General features: G+C 39.0%; 2 protein-coding genes across 8 annotated transcripts in view; one reads left to right on the forward strand and one right to left on the reverse strand.

The window, feature by feature from the left end:
* SLC25A39 (solute carrier family 25 member 39) overlaps positions 1–21,056 on the forward strand; it is a 38,518-nt gene extending 17,462 nt beyond the window's left edge. For all 7 annotated transcript variants that reach the window (XM_083378251.1, XM_083378255.1, XM_083378253.1 and 4 more), the window contains 8 exons: positions 3,662–3,771; positions 7,670–7,737; positions 10,715–10,839; positions 14,264–14,437; positions 15,176–15,285; positions 17,365–17,446; positions 19,029–19,109; positions 19,916–21,056. In XM_083378251.1, coding sequence (XP_083234377.1) covers positions 3,662–3,771; positions 7,670–7,737; positions 10,715–10,839; positions 14,264–14,437; positions 15,176–15,285; positions 17,365–17,446; positions 19,029–19,109; positions 19,916–20,034 — 869 coding nt within the window. In that variant the 3' untranslated portion in view covers positions 20,035–21,056. The remainder of the gene's footprint in view (positions 1–3,661; positions 3,772–7,669; positions 7,738–10,714; positions 10,840–14,263; positions 14,438–15,175; positions 15,286–17,364; positions 17,447–19,028; positions 19,110–19,915) is intronic.
* Positions 21,057–22,388: 1,332 nt separating this feature from the next.
* The window catches only part of RUNDC3A (RUN domain containing 3A), a 31,458-nt gene continuing 28,767 nt past the window's right edge, over positions 22,389–25,079 (reverse strand). Inside the window, exon 11 of the mRNA XM_083378248.1 lies at positions 22,389–24,296. Coding sequence (XP_083234374.1) covers positions 24,154–24,296 — 143 coding nt within the window. The 3' untranslated portion in view covers positions 22,389–24,153. The remainder of the gene's footprint in view (positions 24,297–25,079) is intronic.

The raw sequence follows: 25,079 nt of genomic DNA on the forward strand, positions 1-25,079 counted from the left end.
TGTGGGTTCGGCAGTTGGGTCGGACGACTCAGAGGAGGAGGGGTGTTGAAGAGCTTGCTGAGGGGGTTGGAGAGCTTGCTGATGAGAGCCCTCAGCCAGGCCCCTCCCACCTGGTCATGACGCAGACCCAGCTGTGTGAGCCTGACAGCGTGGATGAAGATGATCCACAGCTGGCCCTGTTCAAGGACGCCAGACGCAGGAGGCAGTCAATCAGGACTAAACAGAGGAAGGCAATGGGGCACCTCGGAAGGAGGCAGAGAGAAGCCACGCCCTGCACTGTATGAAAGGGGAATGCGTGGGAGGGCTGGTTTGCTGACGGCAACCGCTTGAATAGCTCGTTTCATGGTTGGTGTCTTGTTCTGTTTGCTTTTGTATCCATAAATTTGGCAGGCTTAGTTCCAGCCTCTTGCCTTCTTGTAAAAGGGGTTGTCCCTGCTTTTTCTGCAGGGCCGGTAGCAGGCTGGTTCAGAACACAGGCATTCACATGGCCCAGTTGCAAATAGGCCACAGACTGGTAGTGGGCTGTGGCCCATAGGTTGGGGACCCCTGCTGTAAAGCTCTACAAAGCAGTATATAAGTCTAACTGCTATTGCTATTATCAGAAACAAAACTGAAAAGAAATGAGAGAAAAGTAAACTTGAGTGTAAGCGCAGTGTATAGTGATTGATCAGGTCATGAAGGTTAGTGAAAAGATTCCAAGTTTATCTGGTAATCTCAGCAATGGCATAATTGGAACAGCCATAGTGTCAATTAGAGCTGTTAGCTGTGCAGTAGAAGGTTTCTGACTGCTTTGTCTCTCAAGATCTCCACAAAATCAGCTATTCTAAGTTAATATCTATAGCACGGGTGTTCAACTTTTTGGCTTGCCTTGGCCACATTGAGGGGGAAGGAATTGTCTTGGACCACATATAAAATTATATAGTATAGTTAATGTATATCATTCACATAATGTTAATGATCTTGTGGGGCCACATTACTAGCTGTCCAGTGCCACATGTGGCCCACAGCCGTGGGTTAGACATGTGATCTGTAGGGAGTGAAAGTGGGAGAAAAGAGTCATCCAATACACAAAGTATATGCAATATAGCAGGCAGGAAAGGGAATAGCTTCTTTGAAAATTCTCATTAAATAAAAATCTTGCAGTTAGGTACCATATTGTAAGAAAGTTTACCCCAAAGCTTTCTGATTCCTGGTCTAATTCCTAACTTAAGAAAAAGTATTTTTCAGTGTTGAATCAGGTTGTATGTGATTCTGATATTAATTTCAGATATAAGGGATCAGTTAAAGATGTCTGGTAGAAGAATTCTATCCCTTTAGTTGGCAAGAGATATTAAAAATGTACACTTTAGCCCTGTTGTTCTTCAGCTTCCGATAGGTTACTCCTGAGGGAATGTCTCCCTCCTCTGTAGTAGTTTGTAGTTTGTAGCTGATCAGCTTATTTTACTGGCTGTAATCTAGGTTCTGTAATCCTATATAGACTAGGACTTTATAATTTATAAGGCACCATACTCTTTCAAAGTAGAGTCTTCCTTTATCTATTCTTCTGAGTAGAGGATTTGTAGCTTCTTCTCTTCCTTGATGTAATTCCTTAACGTGAGAGACATGTGGTTGGATCAGTATGCATTTTGCATTCAATATCTTCCTGCAAATTTGCATTCTCTGATCAGAAATGATTGTGCCAAATATCTTCCCAGATGTTAGATTTTGCTCAGAAAAATCTTGCTCCGTGATCATTTTAGAGATTTAATTTTCACTTTCTTCTTTCATTTTCATTGCCAATATAGGAAAGGGAAACGCTCTAGAAATGTTTACATTTTATTTTGTAATCAGGTAAGATAGAATGCATTAATGAAAAGCTGAGTCTCTTGTATAGATGGAACTAACAGTCAAGTAGCACAGAATGCATTCATCACTGCATGTAGTGATAGTGGGTAATTATTTCTTCTCTTTTCCATCTCCCAACCAATGAAGTTCACAGGCATTCAACTAAACATGCATATTTCTCTTCGTTTTTCTTTCAGTAAATCATGGTTTTTCTCATTAACTTGTTAGACTTCCATCCAATCTGGGTTCTTAATTTTAAAAAGCTGTGGTTTGGCTTGCTTGGTGTGTTGTTACCTTCAGAGAATTGGTGATTTTTTTCCAAGGGAATACTGTCCAGAACAGAGGTCCCCAATTCCTGGGCAACAGACTGGTACTTGTCTGTGGCCTGTTAGGAACTGGACCACACAGCTGAAGGTAAGAGGTGGGCGAGCGAGTGAAAGTGAAACCATCCCTCTCCCAGTGTGTGGAAAAATTGTGTCCCACAAAACCGGTCCTTGGTGCCAAAAAAAAATTGGGGACCGCTGGTTTAGATGATATCATCCTGCATGGATGCTGTTTCCTTTTCATAAAAACAGCTTTCTTGGGCCTCTTAATTCTGTTGTGGTGGAAACTGTACATTCTTTGAGATGGGTTATACAACATGCAATGTGTCAGGCACTACTAAACACAAATAGCACTTAAAAATAAATGACTTCTCCAGATCTTGGTCATGGTAGCTACGAAATATACATTGATAAATTTGATTAACAAAGAGTAATATCTCAATTATGACAACTGTATAATTTTTATATCAATATGACGACTCACAAATCCAAAGGAAAATTTTAATTGAATTTAGGAATGCTGGTATTTCAGGCTTCCTGTGGATAATGCAGACATGGAGTAAACTGGGCACTCGCTGATTTAGTCTATAACTAATCAGCTTAAATTAATGTCTGAGAAAAACCGGCAACAAAAGTAGGACTGGGAAGCAACAAAGCAAGGTGCTTCGTAAGAAATAATCCTTCCTGCCCTGGCTTCAGATAAAATAAATTCTTCTATTTTTTAATAAGCAGACTTGTGTAGCCTGTAGATATAAGCCTACCTTTCTTAGGAGTCATCATCTGAATTACAAGAAAATCAAGATATGGGCTTTATTCTTCTGGGCAAAGTAGAAATACAAATTATGTTTTGTCATCTGATCACAACATGTAAGCAGGTTCTCATTTTTCCTCATAGATTTTCTCTTGGATATAAGCTTTAATTGCTGTTGGGTCTCTTTTTCCTATCTCTTGGATATAAGCTTTTATTGCTGTTGGGTCTCTTTTTCCTTGTCACTGGTAGCAATGACCATCCATATTTGTGCTGGTGGAAGGTTTTTATTCAAGGATGATTTTTTAAAAAGCTGTATTATAATAGTATAGCCTTGAGAGTATGATATACTTGTGAGTGTGCAGTAGCCATAGCTGATCTAATTTTGAATCCTAGGTAAGTGGTAGATCCTTCGTTTAGAGAGGAAGCTATGCATGTTGCTGAAGCCCTAATCTCTGAGCATCCATAATCTCCTTTGCTCTCTTTTTCTTCCTGCTTTTGAGAAAACCCCAGCTGCAGGCCGCATGTTTGCAAGCTTTTTCCTGCATCTACAATCACAAAATTGCACTGGGTACTTGGGGTCTCTGCTTATGTGGCTAGTGTTGGGAGCATATGAAACCAAGGCAGCTATGTTTGAGGAACATTGAATATTGATATAAATGTAAACATTGGGAAACAATTTATGGGAGGCAGTATTTAGAAGTAGATTACTTGGAAGTAGCAAATCCGCGAACTATGTGCCATTTTGTCTTCCTCTCTTCAACAGGGAAATGCTTCCTTTATTGCAATGGCCTCATGGACCATCTCTATGTTTGTCAGAATGGAAACAGCTGCACAGCCTGGTATAAGGCACCCACTCACTTTACTGGCACCTTGGTAAGGCCCCACATGGGAAAGGGCTGAGCCCTCTGCCAGCTAAGGCGATCAAGTAGATTGTGTTTTCCACATGAGCTAAGCAAATTACTTAAGTTTCCTGTGTTGCCAGTGTGTGTTAAAGGTAGAAACTAGTAGAAGTAATATTTTTATCTCCTTTCAGCACGTGGAGGGAGGGAGGGACTTCTGCTTACTTATGGGCTGTAAGGTTAGTGGATAGAGTTACTCCCACTGAAGTGTGGAGCTATCTGCCTCACTGGTTTTTTTAAAAAAAAACATATACACTATTAGACTACGCTTTTATTTGTTATTTTATCAGACACTATTATTGCTTAAAGTTAGTTGTTGAGCGTTATTTTTAAAACCATCATTTGGTTATATGCAAGTAAAGTGTGAAAATAAATATACATTTTCCTAGAAATAACCAAAAATACAGTGAGGGGAAAAATATTTGATCCCCTACTGATTTAGTACATTTTCCCTCTAACAAAGAAATGATAACTCTATAAGTTGAATGGTAAGTTTATTTCAAAAATATTATAAATTGATTTGCATTTTAATGAGTGAAATACGTATTTTATCCCTGTTCACAAAACATGACTTAGTACTTGGTGGCAAATCACAGAGGTCAGACATTTCTTGCAGTTGGCCACATCTCAGAAGGGATTTTGTCCCACTCCTCTTTGCAGATCCTCTCCAGGGCATTAAGGTTTTGAGGCTACAATTTGGCAGCTCAAACTTTCAGCTCCCTCCGCAGATTTTCTCCGGCATTAAAGTCTGGAGACTGGCTAGGCCACTCCAGGATCTTAATGTGTTTCTTCTTGAGCCATTCCTTTGTTGCCTTGGCCTTGTGATTTGGGTCAATGGCATGCTGGGATACCCATCCATAACACATTTTCAATGCCCTGGCTGAGGGAAGGAGGTTCTCACCCAAGATTTGACCATACATGGCCCTGCCCTTCGTCCCTTTGATGCAGTGAAGTTGTCCTGTCCCCTTAGCAGAAAAACATCCCCAAAGCATAATGTTTCCACCTCCATGTTTGATGGTGGGGATGATGATGTTGGGTCACAGGCAACATTCTTCCTCCTCCAAATATGGCAAGTTGAGTTGATGCAAAAGAGCTCAATTTTGATCTCATCTGACCACAACACTTTTACCCAGTTATCCTCTGAATTATTCAGATGTTCATTGGCAAACTTCATACGGGCTTGTACATGTGCTTTCTTGAGCAGGGGGACCTTGCAGGCACTGCAGAATTTCAGTCCTTCACGGCATAGTGTGTTGTCAGTTGTTTTCTTGGTGACTATGGTCCCAGCTGACTTGAGATCATTGACAATACTCTCCCATGTAGTTCTAGGCTGATTCCTCTCTGTTCTCATGATCATTGAAATTCCATGAGGTGAGATCTTTCATGGAGTCCCAGACCGAGGGAGATTGACAGTTATTTTGTGTTTCTTCCATTTGCGAATAATCGCACCAACTGTTGTCACCTTCTCACCAAACTGCTTGGTGATAGTCTTGTAGCCCATTCCAGCCTTTTGTAGTTCTACAATCTTTTCCCTGACATCCTTGGACAGCTGTTTGGTCTTGGCCATGGTGGAGAGTTTGGAATCTGGTTGATTGCTTCTGTGGACAGGTGTCTTTTATACAGCTAACAAGCTGAGATTATGAGCACTCCCTTTAAGAGAATGCTCCTAATCTCAGCTCATTACCTGTATAAAAGACACCTGGGAGCCAGAAATCTTGCTGATTCACAGGGGATCAAATACTTATTTCACTCATTAAAATGCAAATCAATTTATAAATGAGTTTTTCTGGATTTTTAATTTTTTTGTTATTCTGTCTCTCACTGTTAAAATAACCTGTCATTAAAATTATAGATTGATCATTCCTTTGTCAGTTGGCAAACATACAAAATCAGCAGGAGATCACATGCTTTTTTCCTTCACTCTATGGTAACTTTAACAGTTTAGACCAATTATCCTCCACCACCAGATGTATTTTCTATTTAATCAGCATGGGCAAAGCCTGGACTGCCTGGGAGTTCGAGACGTTGTAGTGCTTCATGCCTATTAAAATACAAAATGGAACCTAAAGCATCAAAATCCTCTAAAAAGGAAGCATTTATTGTTAAGACCTGGAAACAAGTCAAGTTATGTTCTTGCATTTTCTGAATCAAGATTACTCACATGCTCCTAAATAGATGGTTTGCCATTGGAGATGTAGTCTAGCTTATTTGAGAAGCATCCAGTTGGAAAAAGGAAATTATAAAGCAGAAGAATGGCCCCTTCAATCAGTTTTATTATTTATGTATTTATTTAAATGTATTGGCTTCCCAACTCCGAAGGACTCTGGATGGTGTACAGATCTAGAAAAAAACAGTTAAAATATAGAATCAAACAGTCCTAATTAAAATAATCTGATAAACAACAAAATCAGAAAAACAAAATGGGTACCTTACTCTCATGACTTAGAGTAGAGCCATCTGATCCAGGAAAGAGTGTTTCTGGTACACAGCACAAAGCTGTACAAAAGACCTCTTGCCGTGATTGCCGCCAGAAGGATCCCAAGAGTGCACAACAGAGGTGTCTGGGGAAATGCAGCCCCATCCAGCATTATAGGTGGTAAATCCCCAAATACAGAAGGGCCCCAAATTTAAACCCACTCAGTCTTGTAAAGCTTTAGCTGACGTTCGTTATAGAATAGAATAATGAGAGTTGGAAGGGACCTTGGAAGTCTTCTGATCCAACCCCCTGCTTAGGTAGGAAACCCTATACAATTTCGGACAAATGGTTGTCTGAAATGTTGTTCCCATCTAGACTCCCATAGCCACCAGATTCCAAGGAAGGATATCAATAGCATCACAGTTTACCAGGGGTACAGATGTATAACTGGATATCATCAGCATACAGATGGTACCTTACCCCGTGGTGAAAGATAATCTCATCCAGTGGCTTTATGTAGAGATTAAATAAGACTGGATTGAGCATCAGGCACGAAAGAACCCCACAAAGTAGGAGCTGAGAACTGCGCCTCTCACTTCCAATCAGTGCTAACTGAAGCCAGCTTTGGAGGAAGGACATGAGCCAGTGCAACACCATGCTGCTTACTTACCCCAAAACTGATCCAGAAGGATACCATGGTCAGTGATACCCATCCTGCTTCCACCAGAGATCATACAGATGTGTGATCAGTGTTGTTTCTGCCCCATATATGGGTCTAAACACTCACAGAAGTGCTCCAGGTAGTCCATTTCATCTCTTCTCAATAACCTTCCCTAAAAAGAATACATTGGCCAAGTTCACAGGGCAGGACTCTGTCTAGTTCCTCAGATCCAAATAGAAATGGAAAACAAGTAAGATTCTGGAGATGATGGTCTGGTGCAAAGAAATTTCTACAAGAAAGGTGCTATATTTATTTCCCCCTGCACTACTGTTCATAGTGTTCTTCCCAAAGCTACTTCTTTCTTCTTGAAAAATTTCCCCAGATTTCTTTATATTTATTTGTCTGCAGTAGAACAACCAATTTAAAGATGATTCTGCTTAATAGTGTGGCAAATAAACATGTAAAAGGTATAGTAAGAGACCCATTTGAAGCCTGTTTCCAATCAGACCACAGAGGAGAGCATGAAAAAAAGACCTGCAGAAAGGGGATTTTAAAAATTGCTTTAAACGTTGATGCTTCCAACAGAAAATCAGTGCATTGCCAGAAGAATGTTCTTTTCTTGTCTAGCTATTCACCCACCTGCATACAGTTTTAGGTGACTGAAAATGTAACTCTGCTCCAGCTTAGCGGTTAGCAAAATTAGAGAGTTCAAACTGTATGTTTCAAAGACAGATGTTTTTTTTCATGGTAACTTGTCTCTTCATGTCTATACTTTCTTGCTCTTGTTCATTTTAGGATGCTTTTGTGAAGATAATACGGCATGAAGGTATTCGATCCTTGTGGAGTGGTCTGCCACCTACCCTGTGAGTACAAAGAGGATTAAAATAAAAATTCAGTCAACAGAAATCTTGGGTCATAAACTATTACTGTTACTGCTTTAAAATATTCTTAACTATTCTCCATGCCTCCCCCAGTTACTAATTGTAAAAAAGAATCAATTGAGTTTATAGAATAGAAGGCTGAAATTTTCAAACCTCCACATCTAGAAGCCGTAACCTCACTTCCCGGTAACCGTGGAGGCACTCCAGCTCTCACCACCTATCTTCCAAATATACCTCACCTAGCATTTTTTTCCCTAGAGAAACAGGGCTGCTGCACCCTGTACCAGATAATCCTTGTCTTATAACCATAATGGAGCTTGCCCATGATAGTCTGAAGTCAGGAGAACATTAAATGAACTGCCTCAAGTAATGACCGGCCATCCCTGCTCTCGCCAGCATAGAGGGACAGACTTGTTTATCTCCCCTCCCCTCCAATTAATTGTAAAAATTAAAGTCTCTGCCTCCAGTCTATATTCCATTTAAAAGTTTATCTTTTTTTTTTTTTTTTTTATTGAAAAGTTTTATAAAATACAATTTTCCTTTAAAAAAACCCCCCTTCCCCCTCCCTCCTCCCCTCCCTACCTCCCCCCTATCTCCCCCCCTCCCCCTCCCCCTCCTCCCTCCCCTACCTCCCCCCCTCCACTTCCCCTCCTCCCCCCTCCCCCCCCCCCCGACTTCCCAGAGCAAAATACAAGGTATATATCTAAAAGGCAATCATAAACAATCATATACTAACAATTATAAACTCTAAAATCCATCACTCTCTAGCTTGTATATAGTAAACCAATCCTTAATAATACTAAATATATATAAAAAACTAAAATAAAAGAAAACTAGCATCATTCCCATCTATGTTCTTCCACAATTCACTATTACCTTAACATATTCTCATTTGCACATTAATAAATAGTTCTTACACAAATTAACCCACATTAACCCACAAAACTTTCTTCCTCTTCCTCTGTAGTAAGTTGTCCATTAATTCCAAATTAAAAAAAAAAAAAATCTATTACCATACATAGCATCCCAAAACTTTTTTTTTTTTTTTTTTTTTTTAAAAACACAACTACCACTTAACTATAAATATTTTGTGGAAGTTCCATAGATTTCTACTGGTCTTATTTTTTTTCCTTTTTTGAGCGTTTTAAGGCAGCACGCGTCACCCTCTGTTCTCTAAGATCATCCAAAAGAGTTGCAGCTTGAACTCCTCCTGTACCCTTCTCGTCTATCTGTGCATCTTCATCCTCTTGATGTTCTCCTTCTCCAGATCCCTCTGCAGCTTCCAGAAGTGTTGATGGGGTTACTTTCAAGACATTATTATAAAAATCATGCGCTTGCTTCACATTACTCAAACAGTACCTTTTGCCATCATACATGAAGCTCAACCCAGCTGGGATCTCCCATCTGAACCTTATATCTCTTTGCTTGAGCTCTTGCACAAGAAATATAAAATCCTTCCTTCTCTTTAAAATCTTTGGAGGAATTTCTTTTAGAACCAAAACTTGTTGACCAGCAATCACAACTTTGGTATCGTAGGCAGCTTGTTAAAAGTTTATCTTGACTCCAGGCTGAAGAGTAGAGGAATGGGGGCAAACAAGGAAAGAAATTTTTTTTTGCAACTTTTTCCTTTGCATTGAAGAAAAATAACCAAAACCCCAGGAATTTAGCCAACTAAAGACTTGTGCAATAAAATGGAGGTCGCTGGGTCTTTGCAAGCTTTAGCTGTTTGTCTGATCCCTGTAGAGGCATTCTGCAGTCTAGTCTTTAAATCCCAGCTGGGTTGTATCTTTACTGTCAATCTGGCAATTAAAAAGCAAAATGAAACAAAAACAAGAATAATGTCTACAACCTCCTAGGCAAGTAGTTTGGAGTTACAGGATTTCAGTTCTTTCTTAAGAGAGAGAGAGAGCTAAGAAAATGTTACCACAAAAAAGGGAGAGATCAAATATAACCCCTTTTTAAACTTTAAAACCTAAATGCAAATTATTCAAGATTGTGGCAAAGGAATTACATAGTTGCCCTGACTGAGGCAACAAAATGCAGAAGAAATGCTGCAGGCTGAGCATAAGATGGCATGTCAGATAGGAATTTATTTGGCAGAATCTGGAAAGAGAGATTGCAGGGAGTTCAAATGGTTATACAGTAACTCATTGTAAATATTCATATGCTCAACTCAAAGATTGAGAAAAAGTTGAAATTACATAGAATTTACTAACTTGACTAGAAGTACAATAAAAAGAAACAGACTTAGCACAATCCAATCTAAATCCTGAGTAGAACGTACAGAATATCTCCCTACAGAAATACTGACTCTTGAAGCAAAATCACCTATTTCCTTCTACTTTCCTTTTTTCGTGGAAATTCCAGTTTCACTCTAAACCTCTGGAAAATGGTATCAGTCTCCCCTTTTCTCAACCTTGGTCTGGCAACTTCTTTGATTCCCTTCTCCAGTTCTGCCTTTGTCTCTTTCAGACAGCTAACATTTTCTATTTCCAAGATTGAGATGAGATCTGTGCCTAAGACAAAGGGCCATGGCTTTCTATGGAAATGCAAATTCTGAATCTGCAGTCTCACAAGGAGATGTTTATTGAGAATATCACAGTTGTCCTTGCTGACGAATAGAACTCCATTGACCTGCATCCAAAACTGTTCCTACATAGCTTCTGAGAATTTCATTCTCTTTATTCATCTGGAAAGGAACAAGTAGCTCTAGTTTGGGGCAAACTAAAATATTTAATTGATTGCAGCCCAAACTGTGTAATACTCAAACTTTTGAATATCAGAAGACCAGAATTAGGTTCTTCAGAATTACAATATGTTATCTCTTAGTGCTGCTTGTTGAGTTACAGCACTTTTTGTTTTGATGCAGAATGTTGGAGCATGATTTGATGAGATAGATATTGATAATAGATCAGATCTAGTAGAGCTTCTATACGTGTATACATTCTCTTTTCTTCAGAGTTATGGCTGTCCCTGCTACTGTGATCTATTTCACTTCTTATGATCAACTACGTGATTTGTTGCATGTTAAGATGAACAGCCAAGGACACCATATCCCACTGGTGGCTGGTGCAGTTGCCAGATGTGAGTTTCATCCATTTTTGTATACTTGCAGGAACTGTAGACTTAGCTGTTTCTTGAAAATTGCTTTAAAGCTAGGGGAGTAAAACTGTCCTTTCAAATGCACATGGCCATTTGTGCAAAGCATTTGAAACAAATATTTTATAAGGTGGGTTACAATAGCATGAATAAAACCTCTTGGAGGTTTTATAGCAGCCACATCCTTTGGTGGACTTACACGATTCTTTGGAGGGCTGGTCTACAGCCCTTCTGGCATGGGTGTGTGCACAACCATTTTACTTTGCAGGCAGTACCAGCAGAAATGTTGTTTGTGCATAAATATTCATACAGTGAGGGGGAAAAGTATTTGATCCCTTGCTGATTTTGTATATTTGCACATTGACAAACAAATGATCAGTCTATAAGGTTTATTTTAACAGTGAGAGACAGAATAACAGAAAACAACAAAAAATCCAGAAAAAAGCATTTCAAAAACGTTATAAATTGATTTGCATTTTAATGAGTGAAATAAGTATTTTACCCTTTCACAAAACATGACAGTACTTGATGGCAAAACCTTTGTTGGCAATCACAGAGGTCAGACGTTTCTTGTAGTTGGCCACCAGGTTTGCACACATCTCAGGAGAGATTTTGTCCTACTCCTCTTTGCAGATCCTCTCCAAGTCATTAAGGTTTTGAGGCTAATGTTTGGCAGCTCGAACCTTCAGCTCCTTCCACAGATTTTCTATGCCATTAAAGTCTGGAGACTAGCTAGGCCACTCCAGGACCTTAATGTGCTTCTTCTTGAGCCAATCCTTTGTTGCCTTAGCCTTGCTGTTTTGGGTCATTGTCATGCTGGAATACCCATCCACGACCCATTTTCAATGCCCTGGCTGAGGGAAGGAGGTTCTCACCCAAGATTTGACAGTACATGGCCCTGTCCTTCATCCCTTGGATGAAGTGAAGTTGTCCTGTCAGCTAAGCATAATGTTTCCACCTCCATGTTTGATGGTGGGGATGTTGTTATTGGGGTCACAGGCAGTATTCCTTCTCCAAAGACGGCGAGTTGAGTTGATGCAAAAGAGCTCGATTTTGGTCTCATCTGACCACAACACTTTCACCCAGTTCTTTGAATCATTCAGATGTTCATTGGCAAACTTTAGACGGGCCTGTACATGTGCTTTCTTGAGCAGGGGGACCTTGCAGGCACTGCAGAATTTCAGTCCTTCACGGCATAGTGTGTTGTCAGTTGTTTTCTTGGTGACTATGGTCCCAGCTGACTCGAGATCATTGACAAGATCCTCCTATGTAGTTCTGGGCTGGTTCCTCTCTGTTCTCATGATCATTGAAACTCCATGAGGTGAGATTTTTCATGGAGTTCCAGACTGAGGGAGATTGACAGTTATTTTGTGTTTCTTCCATTTGCGAATAATCGCACCAACTGTTGTCACCTTCTCACCAAACTGCTTGGTGATGGTCTTGTAGCCCATTCCAGCCTTTTGTAGTTCTACAATCTTTTCCCTGACATCCTTGGACAGCTGTTTGGTCTTGGCCATGGTGGAGAGTTTGGAATCTGGTTGATTGCTTCTGTGGACAGGTGTCTTTTATACAGCTAACAAACTGAGATTATGAGATTGCTCCTAATCTCAGCTTGTTTTCTGGATATATGTTTTTTTGTTATTCTGTCTCTCACTATTAAAATAAACCTACCATTAAAATTATAGACTGATCATTTCTTTGTCAGTGGGCAAATGTACAAAATCAGCAGGGGATCAAATACTTTTCCCCCCTCAATGTATGTGGACATCAGACTTTAATATGGCCACAGAAGTCTTCTAAAAGATGTGGCCACTTTCTGGATTTGAGGAGAAGTGCTTTGTGAAATGCTTTTGATAGCTATAATATTACCTCTGGGGTTCCACAATATTAAGGTTGATAGTTTTCAAAATCTATTTTAGAATAATTTAGGAATCTGATAAGAAGCTGACCAAAAGTACAAGTTATGAACCGGCATTCTGCCATTCAAATCACTTCAGCCTTTCATTAGGTCCTGAGCCTCAGTTGCCCATCTGCCATATGATGTTTTTATTGGCTTATTTTACTGGGTTATTATACAAAACATTTGTGTGAGATACTGTATATGAATCAGATGGAATATTTGAAATGCTGCTATGTTACATAAGCAGAGATATTAGAAACAGCTAGTTTATTATTTGCTTTATGCTCAAATGTGCTAATTTTTTTTCCTAGGAGATTTGTATCATTATTGTCAGATTCAGCTGTGTCAGAAAAAACGTAACTGCTTGCTAGAAACTTCCCACTGAATGACATCTTCAGTAGGAAATTTGTGTATGCACACACACACATGTGCATATTGTTTATTTGTGTCAGAAGCATCACAATTAAAATAAGGCATATTGTACAATATAAAATGTAAAATACAAGATTAAAATATGAACAACTTAAATAGATATTGCTCAGAAATTAATTAATTGCTGTTTTGTCGTGCTTACCATGAAGTCCTCAAATGTACACTGATCAGTACTTAAGGACAAGTATATATATGTGTGCGTGTGTGTGTGCGTTGTTGTCTGCATGTCACCACAATTGCAATGGGCAGAAGCCATCAGATAGCCCCATTTGTTTTGCGTGCCTCTGGATCAACAATTTCTGTACTTCTCAGTTTTCGCCAGATCCATTTGCCAGCTCCTCCATTGGTTCCATCCAATGTTGGTTCTTTGTAGCTTTCCATAGGTCTGCTTTTAAATTCTTCAAAGATTTTCATCGACCAAAGGAAGCTTTTCTTAGGTATTAATCTCTGATGAACTGGTGGTGAGGCCATAGAGTGGGTATGGTCTGCTCTACACCTATACATGTGTATGAATGATGTATATCTGCAATTGTTGAAACACTTGAAATGCGAGTAAATGCCCTCTTGATATTCTCCTTAAAATCATACTTACATCTAGGTGTACTTTCTATGTTTAAAGGTGGTTGGTGATTGGACTCCTGGGAGATTAAATAAAATTGGGTATTTCTATGAAGCACCCCAAAGCATCAATTGCCTTTTATGACCATAATCAACACTGTGCTCAGTTAAGTCCTCCCAGGTTAATCCTTGTTATCCACTTCACGGTCACTTTGCAGCCTGGTGTTTAGAAAATAGTTCTGGTTTCAGTGACTCTTTTATCCAATCCAGAGAGACTGCTGAGCCGGGACAAGATTTGATGCTTGAGCTAGATAGCTGTTTCATTAAAACTATTGATTCCCTTGGTATTATAATGTTCAGCCACCTAAGGCCTATTTTGGTTTCTGTGCCAGCGATTTTTATAAAAGAAACCAATCGGCCACCCTGGTATTCTAGTGGGCCCCTTGGCCTGATGCACAAGGAAGTAGCACTGAGGGATAAAAGTTGGTTTCTCATGCCAGGTTGGGTTTTCTTCCATAGTGGGTGCAGTAACTATGATCAGCCCCTTGGAACTCATACGGACAAAAATGCAGTCTCGTCAGCTGAGCTACCGGGAACTACGTGTCTGCATCCAGTCTTCAGTGGCGCAAGATGGATGGATGTCTCTCTGGAGGGGTTGGGGTCCGACAGTGTTACGGGATGTTCCTTTCTCAGGTATGGACCGAAGAAGGGGATCTGGCTCACTAGCCCAAGAGGTATTTAAGGAGATGAGAATGCATGACACTGGAAACACTAAATGGGTATTGTTTTAAAGCTAAAGATCTATCGGTTTCTTAGTTGTTAGATAAGGAAGTTGTGCAGCTTGCCACCTTGAACACTTTAAAGAAGAAATTTGCATACTGTTTTAAAATACAGTATACGATTATACATATAATAACAGCCCTGATGGGGCAAGTGGCTAAAGTGCAGTATTGAAAGCAGACTCTGACTAAAACCTGGAGTTTGATCCTGATGGGGCTTAAGGTTGACTCGGCCTTCCTTTCGAGTTCAGTAAAATGAGAACTCACATTGGGGGCAATATGCAAATAATTCCTCTACCCTGTAAACTGCCCAGAGAGTGCTGTAAAACACCATGGGGTAGTATATAAGCCTAAATGCTATTGCTGTGGCTATACAGCCCACAAGAACCCATTTTCACTTCAGAGTTAATCTTCCAGAGGGGTAGATAGGGTTTGCTTAGGTCTCCAGGCCACTCCTGTCTAGGTAGTGGAAGTCATTTCTAACTTTCCCAGTAGCTAGTGACTTAATCGGAGCAAAATTATCCCTGGTGTTACTGGGTCGGGAGATGTACAGTAACTATACCTTCTCTTATGCAGAGAAAAATACAGTGAACCGATACCTACAACCTCTTTCTGCTTTCCTCATGGTTCCCTTTCTCTTGCTTCCCCACAGCTCTGTATTGGTATAACTATGAACTAATGAAAGATTTGCTGTGTGGGCAGTTCTGCCTTGATGAAGCCACTTTCATGATCAGTTTTTCAGCTGGAGCCATTTCTGGCATGGTGAGTTCCAGAGCTTTACAGATCTTTGCATAAATGTGAAAACGTGAGACCTACCTGTGATCCAGAATGTGCTAGAATTACATGAACATTATAACAGGCAGTGGAGAAGAAGCTGTGGGCTTTTGATGTAACAGTGCTATAATACCCGCTGGCTCAGTTAACACAATAAAGAGGGTTCCTGGGAGTTGTATTCTACAAGTTCCCAGCCACTGGACATTTTGGTTAAGCCAGTGGACCAGGCCAATAGCTGAAGGGGCCTTTTAGAGGTGGAAATCCATTTTAGTTAATTTTGTGGATCCCATCAGTAGCATCTTCATTTTCACTGCTAAACAACTCAGCCATATCTGTCTGGACCTAGTTTTATTTAGTAAAATTATTTTCCACAACCATTAGGTTACGTTAGAACCTGAAATTTTTGCAGTTAAATTGTGTGGTCCATGGGCCATAGAAGCTAATAATATCTTACTTTAAAATTATACTGTTCAATGAGTGGTGGAAGTCAACACATCTCAATACCTCTTTCTGTTAAAGACACATTAGGCTAATTCTTTAACTGGACACCAGGAGAAGAAAGTTTCTAAGACTGCCATAGTTTGCTTAATATAGTCCTTTGCATCATAAGTTTTTATCAGTTTTAGGAAGGAGCAGGGTGGATAATAATCAATGATTTTTTTAAAAACAAAAAAAATGGATTTTTAAAATTGGATTTTTTTTCCCTTTTTATCAAATTTATTTTAATAAAATGCTTTTGGAGTAAAAATCTATCTAAATATAATTTTCTATTTAAGATACATTAATAATTTAGTTTATTCAGTATGAAATGGAGCTTAGTTATGTAGCATGAGGCTGTATATTCTGCAATATTTACATTTTCGGTAAACTCAAATGAATCCAAGCTCTGCAAGCTGAGATTACATGCACTGCATTGATGCATTTACACAATTTCACAGTAACCATGAGATAAACCATAAAACAAAGTTTAGGAATATTCCTTTATCCCATCCTTTTGCAAATCTATGTGCACAGCAAACTGTATGATTGAAGAGAAATGCTCTTAAGTGTTTTAATTAAATAAAAGAATTTGAGTAGTTCTCCAACTATGTGTGATTAACCTATTAACCTAAAATCGGTTCTGATATCACAGTTTTACTAACCTGACAGCTTATTATTCTAAATAGGAAACCTTCATTTTGTTTGCAAATAATAATATTAAAGATTTTAACTACCATCAAAAATGAGCCTGTCATGGTTCCGACAGATGAAAACTCTTCAAATGAACTTTGAGGCATTGTTTACCTTAGAATCTTTTATTCGAGAAACAAAGTATCGGCACTACATAGTTAAAGCCAAAAACTGAATTCCCCTCCCCTGAGCACAAAGTAACAAAGCACAATTCTCTCCCCCAATTAACAGTCATAAATCACATTCCCCAATTAGCTTGATGCTCAGGCTTTCTCCCCAGCTCTCCAGTCTGCCAAATCTTTATCAACTCTGGGTGCAATAACCTTGGATTCCCATGGCTGAGTTATTATTGTTATGACTAACTGGACTCTCATCCACATTCCCCCTCCCAGCATCAACTAACTTTAAAAGCAAAGAGTAAAATGGCTGCATTTCCATCTGTTGTCAAAGCAAGAACATCCAATATTAGCAGCGTTGACAGAGTCCTTATATTTAAACAGCCACCTGCTGCCCTCCACGTCCCTCACCTTTTTGTGTCACTGCCGCATCACCAGCCGTCCCATTAAAGTGAATGGGACTGTTGGATGAGTCAACAGCGGGTCAGAGGAGGAGCCGCTGCGGGATAGAGATAACAGTTGCTCAATTTTGATTTAAGTTGAGTTGATTTAAATCAAGCCTTTTTATTAATGATTTAAATCATGATTTAAATTGAGATTTAAATCAATTTGATTTAAATCAGATCCACCCTGGAAAGGAGTATGTAACTATTTTCAGCAATATGAAAGAAGTATTCAAGTTAAGAACCTGAGATGGAGAATGCTATATAAAAAATTTGCTTTCATCCCGTGTAAATGTTATATAGATAGTGGCTAACAGAATGTTCTACCTGTTCTCCAGGTGGCTGCTACTTTGACTTTGCCCTTTGATGTTGTAAAGACCCAGCGGCAGATTGAGCTAGGAAACATGGAGACACTTCAAGGTAAGAAGTGAGCGGCTGCCAAGGATAATGGGTAACTGTCGAACAGTAGATAGTTCCTTTGAACATATATGCCTATACTTGAATTAGTAGTGGTGGGAGGAATTTACAGTTGATAGAGGAGAAAAGGATTGAATTTAAAAGTCATAAAGAAAAGAAGAAGACAGAGAATGGTGAACTGAAGAGGCAAACCTAGCTCATTGGCAAGAAAGATTACCTTTAACTTTTGATCAAAAGAGTTTACCTTTGGTTCTTATTCACATGTGAAAAGCTGCAGGTAAGAACCAATCAAATTCCATCATATTCAAGTTTCATTTTTCACAGTTATCTTCTTGGCCAAGTGAATAATTTCCTGAAGGATTAACTACTTCTGGTCTAATAGGCACACAGTTTCTTATTCAACAGAGTTTGCCTGATGTTTTGCCTCTTCTAGGGTCCAATCCTATTTCTCTAAAGTATTTGCACTGTGTTTCACAGCATCTAGTAGGACGAACATTTTAGCAACATACTTGTCTGCCCTGGTGAGAACAAGGCTTTTTTAGCTTGATTGTAATTAAAATAATCTCATTAACATGTTATGTCTGTGCTGAAGAAAAAACTATGTGGTGAATTGAAAAGAGAGAGATGTGTCATTCTGTGCAGGCTCTATACAGAAACTGTTTTGTAATTTTGAGGTGACGGTTGCATGATTAGTGCTATAAAATTACAATACACCCTGTATGATAGAGGGGACAGATTTTCTGAAAAGAAAAAAAAAAGAATTCTCTTATAAGAATTCTCTGCTAAGCTTGTAAGCCGCCCTGAGTCTTCGGAGAGGGGCGGGATATAAATGGAATTAAAATAAATAAAAATAGTGGCCACACTCTCACACACTCTCACACACACACACCCCACTATAGTGCCCCCACTCTCACACACTCATTTGTACCTGCTTATGTGTAACCTAACATAATGGAGTTCATATGAATACAAGCCTGCAAATACGAAAATGTAATATAACAATCTCTATAGCTGTTGGATTTGTTTAAAGAATGTATATGGTCTCCTACTTTGAACACTGCCATTCTGGGAAGCATACAGTTCATCAGAGAAACAAATTATAAATAATTTCAATTAAAATCCAGACCATTAATCAATTCCTGAACCTGGAAGTCACACTCTTATCCCTGTCCATGGAAATTCCATTCATTTTGGCTTCCATTTATCCTGACAGAAAAGTCATAGTTTTTTCTGCCTTCCTGAAGGCCCCAATAGTATTGGGGATGACTATATCTCTACAGACTTGCAATCATTGCAGAGAACAAGCTATAGTCTGATTTGTGACATGAAGTGTTCCGGCAAAAGGAAACAAACATTTTCCATCATCTCTTTCATTACAGTGCCTTGCAGGCTTGCTGGATAAATGCCCTATTCAATTCTGTAGAATCCCTTCTTACATCGGTTTACATAGAATTGTATTCAGTGTATCCCAAATGGCCATTACTACATAAATTATTGCCAGTTTGACCACTTTTTGTGTCAATTGTTGGAAGGGAAATGTTTAGCAGATAGATTTTAAACTACTTGTTCTTTTCTTCTTGCCCAGTTACCACACCTAAATCCTCATCGACCTGGCTACTTATGCAGAAGATTTGGGCACAATCTGGCACAAGAGGGCTCTTTACAGGTGCCATTTCTAGTTTTATACTAAAATCTTGTTTTAATGTTTGGGCAAGATGGGCTTCTTGGTGGTGAAAATTATGGCTGCCTGTAATCTTGTACTCTTAAGCAATTCTATAATCATCAGAACTATTATTTTACTTCTTTGCTTTTGACAGTGTTAATGTGGTCTGTGTAATGTCAGTGCAGTCTGACAACTAAATTTAAAAGAAGATAAACATTCATTTGCATTTCTGCAGCTACCATTGCCAGATTGGACAACTGGAACTATAGGATTCCATTTCCTCATGTAAATCAGGAAGAATGATGGAGAAGTGGCAATCAGCTAGACCTGTGGTGGCAAACCTATGGCACACATGTCACAGGTGGCACGCAGAGCCCTCTTTGTGGGCACCCACGCCATCACCCCAGTCTTGGGCCTTCAGCTGGGTTTTATAAAACTTTTTTGCCTTAGGCCTCCACTGCTGTGTGCGAAGAAAGAGAAGAGGTTCAATCAATCAATTTCGACTTCTTGCAGGGAAAAAAAAGATCTCGCAAAGTTGGCATTGACTGATTGAACTTTTTAGTCCCACCCAGTCTGCCGTTACCACTGCAGCCACGCCCACCCAATGGGCCACACCCACCCAGCACCCGATGATACATAAGTAGGTTTTGGGTTGCAGTTTGGGCACTCAGTCTCTAAAAGGTTTGCCATCACTGAGCTAGACCCTTCAGCTAAATCAGTAAAAAGGCAGGATAGCTTTGCATTTTGCAAGAGGTACTTACTTGTTCTCTTTCTCCCTCTCCTGCACTTTCCTTCCAAAATCCATATAGGTTTTCTGCCTCGTGTTATCAAGGTGGCTCCAGCCTGTGCTATCATGATTAGCACATATGAATTTGGCAAGACCTTCTTCCAGAAAATGAACCAGGAACAGCAGTTAAATAGTCTATGAAGCCTATAAACAGAGCTTTGGATGTAGCCTCCAGATGGACCAAAGAAATGCTGATGGCAAGAGAAAGGACACATTTTGGTAGATGCAAAAAAGAAAACCCGTTTTGTTAATAGGGTTGGATATAAAAGCAGATCCAGCTGTGAATAATAATCAAGATTGAGAAGACCACATAACCAATAAATCTCTTGCTTGCTTTCCTTGTAGGATTTCTCACTCATCAGGCAAATTCCAGGTGCCTTTAACTAACTCCTGGTCTCCTGCCTTTCTCTTTTTTCCTGATAGACAACTAAGCCTCTTGGCTTTAAACCCTCTCCTCTTTAGGTACTGTCAAGATTGGATGCTATAACTTTTGGCTCATTTGAAGAGGAGGAGCTCCAGAATACCTTAGGTTTAAACCAACTGCATAGTATGATCCTGGTGTGTTGGGATTATTGGCCAGTTGCAAAGGGAAAAAAGTAAAAAAAAGAGGGAAAAGCCTAGCACTGCCATGCCCCCTGCGTCATTACTATTATTATTTTTGATAGGCCTTCAGAGAGTAAAAGTTGCTAATAGACAGCATATGTTTCCATCTCTATTTTAATTTTCAAAGGTTCTGCATGCTTTTTTTTAAACCTGTCTTTTCCTGTGCATGACATACAGCTCTCTGAAGTTGCAATCCTAAGCTGGACTTCGACAGCTTTGAATAGAAACACTGATTTTGAACACTCAGGTTTTGCCCAGCTCTTCCCTTCATACTACCACAAACAGCCTGAATTCGGAAATCTTGAATAGCATGGATGACAATTAGACAGCTTGGGCTCCTGCTCTCCTTTTCAATATTTGCTATATTAAAGGAGAGCTTAGAATAGCAGGCCAAGGTTTTCTTTGATGCCAGATATCTTATGTAGCATCTTGATATCTTGTCCCCTCTATGTTGTAAATTTATATGCCTGTTGCTTACATATTTGTGGAAAGGGGAAAAGCTGAGCTTTTATTTCTTGAATAAAATTCACTTTTTTTTAGCAAAACAACAGTACACATTATTTGACTGTTGATATGTCTTTCTGTTTTTCTTTCCTTGCATCCTCATCAGGTACTCTTAGATTTTATTAGAAAACCCAGGTCACTCTTTTTGAGATCTCAGATCTTTTGACCATGCTATTAGAATTTAGGAAGAACACTGAAGAGTATGATTTTCTGCTGTTACCTGAAATCTTGGTATGACATTGTCAAAAAAAAAGGACTAATGACAAGTTTGAAGAACAAAATAAATTGTTGGAATTGATGTATGAATACAGTAGAACTACAAATAGTTTGATGGGATATAGAGAAATGTAGTGAATCATTTTGAAATAATCTAATTTAATGAGAATGCCCTATTTATTTCCAGGACTTTTGCTTAATTTTTCTTAATACTTCTCTGGGTTTTCTTACTCCATAAGGGAATAGCATGATTGGTAAATTATTTTTAAAAATCAAGCAGTGTTGTCCAGCCCAAGTCAGTGATAATAAAATCTTGTTCCCTGCCATGGGCCTCTGGCAACAGAAAGTATATCCATTCTAGTTTAAGGTCTTATATAAAAACCTTTATATCATGGCGAGAACTGCCATGATTAGAGGGATGCATTTGATTCCTAAATAAAATGTTCAGTGTTCTTTTACTTGTCTCACTCTGATAGGCTGATTCACTAGATGTACCCATGAATATATTTTATTGTACGAACAAAGAGAGGAAACTTTGTTTCAATGGGTGGGTTTGCAAAATGTGGTAGACCAGGGTAAATTGGAGTTTGCTTCAATAGAAGATGTAAACTCAAGTGTTGTGTCAGTGTGTTGGATAAACCAGGCTGCAAAATGATTTCTTTTTCTCATTTGTGAATATGGGAATGGTGCTTTAAATTAAATTTAGGATATTATGTGTGTGTAGATCATATGTCTTTGCAATACCCAGCAGCAAATCATTAGGTCTCTGATAGTGTTGCTTCAGCAAACAGAAACATGAACTTCCTTATCACCACTCTGCAAACTTAAAATTTTGAGCAGCCCAAATAAAACAGTTGCTGCATATGAGGCCAGTAGATGAAACCACTGGCATGACAGGAATGCAGAGAAATAGATACAATGGCATGATTAATATATTAGTTAAAAGAGAACGTAAATAAGAAATGTTTTAAGATATATATAGTTGATAAGGAAGAAGTTATTTTCAATGTATCTAATTTCTGTTGCTGGTATAGTTCAGATTTTCCAGATTGGAGGATCTGATGGTGGATAATTTGGAATTTGATACACTACATTCCTTTTGGGCTTCTGTATGACTTCCTTTACTCTTAAATATTTTAATGATTTCTTTGCATCCAACAAGCAGAGCACTACTGCTGGGCCATGAACATTTCCCCTTTGATCCAACCTTGGTTTTGAGAGCTGGTGGTGGTGCATATTGGCTAAGACCAAAAGATTCTCAGCCTGTGGACTTCAGAAATACAGAAGATAGCCCCTAGTATGAGTTGAATTTATTTAACAGCCATTGGAAAACTTATATGACATGGTGACCACAGGTGCTGTATTCCTGCCTCTGTCACAGGTAGTGAGCCTCAGAATATTTACATAGTCTAATACTGGGAAATGCTGCGCTGGGATAAGACTCTCCTAAATAACCTTGGTAGTAATAGGAAACTATTGAGTTTCGTACATCCACCATCAGCTTATCAATTGGTCTTGAACAATTCCCCATTCTTTAGCAATATGCAGACAATAGCTTATGAGAAGTATGGAAACTAAAATAGTAGAGTCTGCCTGGTTCAGTCAAGCCAATGTTACACAAACCATAAGTAGCAACATAGGCTAAGTTTGCAATGCTCATAAACAGCCAGTATTCTAAAATGGGAGACATGTGAATTCCCTCACCACTCACATAGACATACCAAAGGTTTTTAGCTATAGTTTTGGAATTTTGACAATACTGTCATTATTACAAGCTTTCTTCCCTTTTGTGTTACATGTAACTGTTGAGATGTGTTTACTCGGAAGGAAGAATGGGAAGACCAAGTGGTTTGTCCCATTCTTGACACAGTTTGTTACTGTTGAAATTGTTAGTGACTGCAGAATTTTAAAACCCAGCCTGAATTTGTTACCAGAAAATAATAATCAGTAAGCATTGTCTGCCAGCTCCTTAATTTGATTTAATGTCTGTTCGTTCTAACAATTCCATTAGGTGGTACCAGTCAGTTTCTCAGCTCTGGTCAGTGATGATCTTGACTTATCCTGGAGTAGATTCTTAAGCTTGTCTTGCTGCTTCAGATCTATGGCACAGATGAAAAGTCAAGATATTGGTACTCTTTCACCTTCCAATGTTTCCATTCCCATAGCAGAAAGTTCCAATGGGATAGCAACATGCAGGAGAAACATGTAGGAAGTAGATTCATTCATGAGTGGCAGGACCAAGGAAGACACAAAAATGATTCCTGTGCTATAAAGATATCCAGGAATCTGAAGTTGCCTTGAATCCCCTTTCTGTAATACGATTAACCAAAACAGATCCTGCAGTTATATTTGAAGTGTGGTGGTCGGCTTAAGATGGGTAATAAATTACTTCCCTTCCCACAGCTAAGTTTTTAAATGCTGTTAACAGGAACACAACCACAGAGCATTCTCTTCAGTGAAAGGGGATAGATACAGGAGCAGGCAATTTCCTTGTCCATTGTGCAAATCTTCACATTGAATGATGTGCAGCAAATTTCAACTGGTGTAGATCTTCTTTCTGCCTCCAGCAATAGACATTCAGAGGATTTTTTTCTTAAACCTTGTTTTGCAGAGGCAGCCACGTTTTGCCAATCTCAACCATATATAATATACATATGTACAGCGTCATGTCACAAAAGCGCTTTTTGTGGACAACCCTTCCACTTTCTGACAAGGGGGTGCTTTCTCTTTTTCTCTGTTCCCAATTTAAGGAAGAAAGTCTAAGAATATTTTGATGAGGAAGCAAACACGTTGCCCTGTTGCATCAAGCTGGATAAATGGTTCAGTTGCCCTTCCCACCTACTGAAATCAAGCCAAAGAGGTTTGACTCGGGATGTTTTGTCCACCCAAAATCTTCATCGACGTTTTTGAGATTTATGAGAACAGACTACCACTGTCTCAGCTGGGGCTATGAGCAGGGCTAGGCTCTGTGCTGTCGCTCACCAGACACTCGTTGGATTTTAGGCTAGCTAAAGACTTGCAGCTAGGCAGAGAGGCCAAGGATCCACAAAGGCCCAACATTGACGGAGTTGGGTCCTTTCCTGCAGAGAGAAGAAGAGAGGAATAGCTTTAAAATGACTGCAGACCACCCCTGAGAACATGGCTGGCCCAGACTCCAACAAAGGAAGGGTAAACCTAGATTAAAAATTAAAACTTTCTCCATGTGTTGAATTTCTATTTTGGTTTTCGAAAGAAATATACCGACAACTTTTGAAGAGGCTGAAGCTGCACGTGGCAGGTACTTAGCACCACCTTCAATAATTTATTAAATTATTAATAACTCCTCGATAAAACTTTATTGAAAGATTAAAAACTTAGAGCTTAATCCAAAAGCAGCAGTTGTAACTTGAAAAATTAATTACATATTTGTTTTAGAAATGGAAGGCTGGCATTCAGTAAGATGGATGTCCATGTTACTTAAATAGTGTCCCTAAAATGCAGAACAAAATCATGTTCCTGCAAAGAAGCCAGTCTTCTGTATGTTACTGTTCTGCGTGTGTCTTGATAAGAGAAAATTTAAAGACAAAATGCAAATAATGGCAAATAATTTAATCTTGGCATCAATTTGAAATTACTAAATGCTATATCTAACCCCAACCATCAACTTAAAATGTCTGTAATGTCTTAATAATTCAAATATTGCTAAGCACATTGGTTTGTGCTTAAATTGTAAGCTGCCCTGAGTCTTCGGAGAAAGGCGGGATATAAATGGGATTTTAAAAAATAACAAAAATAATTCTTTTAAGCATAAAACATAAAAGGCTACTGAATCTAATATATTCAGGGTAGTTTGAACAGAATTATGTAATATATGTTAGAAGATC

This window comes from Vipera ursinii (assembly GCF_947247035.1).
Source record: "Vipera ursinii genome assembly, chromosome: Z".
Lineage (NCBI taxonomy): Eukaryota > Metazoa > Chordata > Lepidosauria > Squamata > Viperidae > Vipera > Vipera ursinii.